Source organism: Notolepis coatsorum (assembly GCF_963971535.1).
Source record: "Notolepis coatsorum genome assembly, chromosome: 4".
NCBI classification, from domain to species: Eukaryota; Metazoa; Chordata; class Actinopteri; order Aulopiformes; family Paralepididae; genus Notolepis; species Notolepis coatsorum.
In genome coordinates, this window is record NC_140168.1 from 87,688,875 (window position 1) to 87,694,214 (window position 5,340).

The 5,340-nt window shown below is 41.3% G+C and overlaps 1 protein-coding gene across 1 annotated transcript in view; it reads left to right on the plus strand.

The window, feature by feature from the left end:
* Positions 1 to 5,045, plus strand: part of gpnmb (glycoprotein (transmembrane) nmb) — a gene marked incomplete at both ends in the record, with an annotated part of 19,544 nt that extends 14,499 nt beyond the window's left edge. The window contains one exon of the mRNA XM_084312020.1: positions 5,041 to 5,045. Within this exon, the coding sequence (XP_084168146.1) occupies positions 5,041 to 5,045 (5 nt within the window). The remainder of the gene's footprint in view (positions 1 to 5,040) is intronic.
* Positions 5,046 to 5,340: the final 295 nt, after the last annotated feature.

Here is a 5,340-nt window from a genome sequence, read left to right on the forward strand (position 1 = left end):
ATACGGGTCCGAAATATCTATCCAATTACTTTAATCGCTTCCGTGACAATCATTCATATTCCACTAGAAGGAGCACTAGTGATTTTATTCTGCCAAAATTCAACTCACTAATGGGATTGGGCACAAATACTTTTTTATAATTTCTGCGACATTGGAGTGGAACAAGCTTCCAGTGGCCCTGAAAAACATCGAAGAGGGGGGAAGCTTTAGACGTGCCACAAAGAAATGGCTAGCCAGTGAGTAGCCACGTCTAGGAAGGAGAGGGTAGGGCGTATCTGTTAGTTTCTTGATAGTATAGAAGTGAAATACAGGTTAATGTTTTATGGGGTTGCTATGTTTTATTATGATGCTCTATGTTTTTATTATGATGATCTATGTTTTATTATGATGCTCTATGTATTATTATGATGCTCTGTTTTATTTATGATGCTCTATGTTTTATGATGTCTGTCCATGTCCAAAATCAGGGACCATGATGGAAATAAGTGCTTGCACTTTCTCATGTTTTTATCCCTTGGATGCTGCTTTAAAAAGAAAACGGCTGGATGTAATTTAGCCAAATCAGCATGGCTGTGAGTGTAAGTCTTTCACCTTTTACATATCATTAGCCTCATATGATAATTGCCTAAGTAATTTTTTGGCCAAATTGAGATTTCTGCCTAACTCAAATCTCCTCACACTGCTGCATCGCCCTGGCTTAGTGCCTATGTCCTCAGCCAATCAGAACGCTTTTTACGTTCAAAGATCCCCATCTGCCTAACTCACTTGTGTGACTTATGCATTTTAACGTTACATACACAGATGGCGATCGCATGACTTAGGCAAGTAAAACAACTGCCTACATGTATGTATGTACGAGGAAAAAGCAGGAAGCCCGACCAGCACTCTCAGGTTTCGACCATTTTAATCGCAGCCGGATACAACAAACATGTTTCAGAACAGGTGTTCCTTCTTCAGTGCTAATGGCATGTATCCGGCTGCGATTAAAATTGTCAAAACCTGAGAGTGCTGGTCCGGCTTCCTGCTTTTTTCTACTTATATCTTCGGGATTGCAGCACCCAGTGTCAATTATTGTGAGCGCGGTCTAACTTGACTTGTATGTACAAGGAAAAAATGCCTAAGTCACCTTATTTTGTTACACAATGGTTGTTGTGTTTTTGTATTTTTGCAAACTTGTTGATACACCTTGTGGAACTTATTTTCAAAATATAAATTAAAAACTCGTCCACATTTGCTGGAAATATAGTTTTTTCATCTTTTCCAAAAATCTTGAAAAATTACTTAGGCAATTATCGTATGAGGCTAACGATATATAGCTTTGGCATGGATTGATTGTTTAGATCTCTAGCGTGGCTAACAAATACAAATATATTGTAGTCTGCCCCGTTGTTCTGACCAGGATTACGTTCCTTTCTGCTCCGGTGATGTGCGCTACACTGAGTCTGACGTATACGGCGAACAGGTCTATTGGATCATTTTCAGGTGGCGGAATGGAGAAGACCGGGTTTAACATGACACGGAGCAGAGTGACACAGAGTAGCAGTAAAGAGATGGCCGCCAGTGAACTACGCTGGAGACTCCTTGCACCATCTAGTTATATATATCTATGATGATGACAACCAGGAGGACAGTTTCTCAAGGGGATTTAGTCATTATTTTCACAACACTTACAGCTATAACATTTTGGGTAACTTTACATTGACATTCCTTCTGCAACGAGATTGAAAAAACACAATTTTCATGGTACTGGCTCTTTAACGCAAATGAGTATTGAATTCTTTCATGTTAAAGTTCTATTGACATGGTCATACATTGTGTGTGCTCTCATAGGTTCTTTTCACAGCGGCCATTTTGACTCGTCATAGATGGGTTGTCGTAGAATCCTAACAATAATCTAAGGTTATTGTACAGTACAAGGAGGTCGCTTAACTGGAAGAGGAAAAAGGATCATAATTGATAGAATTTGGTCTCCTCATCTGACTCCCAATATAGCCAGCAAGGAATAAATGTGCAGTCCAGACAACAGAGTTCGAATTCAACTCATGGATTTATTTGTCTCGGCGGCCAGGAGTGAATAAAAAGGTTGCTTTTCACATACAAGGATTATCAGAATACATTAATCATGTCTGTTTTGTACACAGGATCAACAAGGTTTGCATCTCAAAACCCCAACATGTAGGTACAAACAACAGTCATTTTTAACATAAATGTAATTAGAGAATTTACTGTAAGCCGCTTTTCATATAAGTAAGCCTGGTTTCTAAGATAAGTATCTTTATATTCTATTCTAACCAACATAATGGGTCCATCCAGCCTACTTACATGAACATCAGCCAACAGCATTCTCGGGGTGGGTAGCGGTGGAGCCACAGACCTGGGGAGGGGGTCTGGGCTCCTGAACTAACACTATGTTCGCTCTTATATACTATAACTTCCCACCAATCATAACATTCTAGTAGTATGTTTTGGTCCAATCAGGTGGTCTTCTGTGGGGGCTGTCCCCAATCGATCTCCTGGGTTGGTGTCGGCCTTCAGTAAACCGAGGGGTCTGCTTTTGACCCCCCCCCTTCTTTTGCTGCTCAGGTCTTTTCTCAGTCCAGGGGGTCTGTTGGTGGCCCCCGTCGGTGTGGTCTTTTGCTGAGTACAGAGGGGTTCTGCTGGTGGCCCCCGTCGGTGTGGTTCCTGTGTGAGTCTCGAGGAGGGCGCTTTTGATGGCCCCCCTCCTTTGGCTGCTCAAATCTCCTCTGACTGAATAAACATTCCTTCTATATGGTTATAGATGTCTAATATCACCCAAGTACAGTCAGTGCTTTCCCAGACTGATACCAGACATCCTATGAAACCACACAAACCTTTATTCACCAGACTGAAACTCTGTCTATCTGTGATAGATATACCAGGATTCCATAACAAGAGTGTAATAACACTTGTTCCTCTGCTATTTAAAGTGAGCCACTGTTTACTGTGGGGTGTGACTTCCCCTGTGGCCTTTTATGACCAGCAACTGTTGTTCTCTACTCCAGTCTTACCCCTGAACGGGGGTTTGTTTGGAATGCACTTTTGGCTAAGCCCTGTTTTTACATTATGGATTCATTTCTTTTATTCACACATATTAGTTATGGAATTCAAGGTCAATATTACCACATTCCCCACTTTGGCAATCACATTGTCATATACTGTATATTGACTTGATTTTCTATACATACTAACCATATAATATAATAACAAAAATAATTTTTTTCAGATTTTTCTCAATTTTTCTTTTTTCTCACATTTTTCTTTCATTATTCTTTGGTTCATATCATCAATGAGTTTCTTCTTCTCGTCTTCTTCGTTTTTCCCCCTTTGACCCCTTGACTATGTCCCCTCCCGGGAGGCAAATAACCCATTTATCAGCCTCCTAATTAACTTATCCCTTGTGACCCTGTGTTTACCACATGGCTATCACTGGGTTATCAACCAGAAATATGCTACATGGAAAGAGAACTAACATAATCAAAGGTAATTTAAGTCTAAAAAACACACAACTTATAACCAGTATTTTCAGTTTTTCCTAAATTTCTTAAAACACTCTTAAAACACCTATGTGTATGCGTCTTACCCTGCGTTGTGTCAATCTATATCAGTTGCTACCGTTCAGTTACCACCCGTCCTCCACACCAATCAAATTTCACATTCCACAGAGGCCCTTGCTCACCTATTCTGCACAGTTCCAGACCGGCCTCGCCTCCCCCTTCCCCCTTTTGCCAGCCAGCCTCAGCCGTAGCAATTGTTGTAGGCCTGTGGTCCCGTCACATTTGACCTATGACTGTCCTTCCTCGGATTTACAGACGGCTCTCCCAGTCCGGATGCTTCCCAAAACCTGTGTCTGTTTTGGCCTCTGTTCTCGGGGCTATGATGAAGGAGGGGCTAGCGTCCACACGCGACCTCTTTCCACAATCTAACAATTTCCCACAGGAAATAACTGAACAGGTTCACTCCACTGTGTCGTAATCTAATGAACACTTATGACTCCTCTACACGTGTCGTTCCGCTTCCCCCCCTCGACTGAATCTGTGAGGGAAGAAACACAAAGCAAATCATTTTACACACTACGTCAAATACTTTAAAGAGAAGCCAATGTTAATCATATGCAAACGTGATAGGGCCACTTAGCTTTTGTTGACATTCCGTCCTGACGCCATCACTCCTGCCACCAGCTCTCTCCTCTCACACCCAGACCATAAAAAGCAGATTAGAAAAAACAAAAGACAAATAATTAACATAACATCCCAATAAACCACATCCTTCAACCACATGTTCTGCACCTCCACATGTGAAATTACCATTCATACCTAAAACAGTAAATCAATAAAAACAACAAGCACCAAACATTAAAACTAAAGGTTATTAGAAAGGAAAGAAAAACCCAAAACAAACCAAACACATTCTCCTATCACCTACGTGGCAGACCACTTGTGAATGTTCCATGCATACCAAGAAAATATTAAAGATATAAAAACAACAAGCTTCAAACTTCACTTGCACACCACCTTTTAACTCATCACCATCCGTCCAGAAAATTACAGATTAAACAATAGAAAAGAAACCAAAATCTAGACTCAAACGCTCATCCACACACATTCAAAAGAAATAAACTTGAATGAAAGCAGTGTACCAAAACCACCACCGCTCTTAAAATCCTTCTCCTTAAAAAAACAAAACACACTCTTTCATTCAATATCTCACAGCCTCAAGCACCCACTGAAATCAAACAACACTCAGACATGCACTCACACGCCACTCAATTCATCCTCACATTACCAGGTAACCACTCAAAGACAAAGCCATTCACGCTTGCCTCACTCATGCATACCACCTGGCACACAATCATCCACAGATTTACTTTAGTGTAACATTCACAAAAAAACATTCACGCCCACTTCACTCCTACATTCAACACACAACACAACATAACTCATTAATCATCATTCAGGTCCACAGACAAGTTGTTAGATTTCCTTCTCTCCTACTCTCAGTTCTCCCTGTACTCATCCTCAGGCTAAACACAATCTACACTCAACCTCTACACTCAAAGGGTCTAGCAGAACCCCTTTTTCAACCTGAAGTCACCCCAGCCTGCTAGAACCGTGATAACCCCAGGCTATTCCTTCTATCAAATAGGCAGCCCTAATCAATGTAAATAACCGCATCTGACTTGGCTCCTATTCAACCTACTCCCACCTTCTCTTCCTGAATTAGCTGCTTCCTGCCTCACCTGCCTGTCACCTCCTGTCACCCTCATGCTATCCCAAACTAGCACCTTATCTTCCTGTCTCCCTGTTGTAAAAAACAACAGGT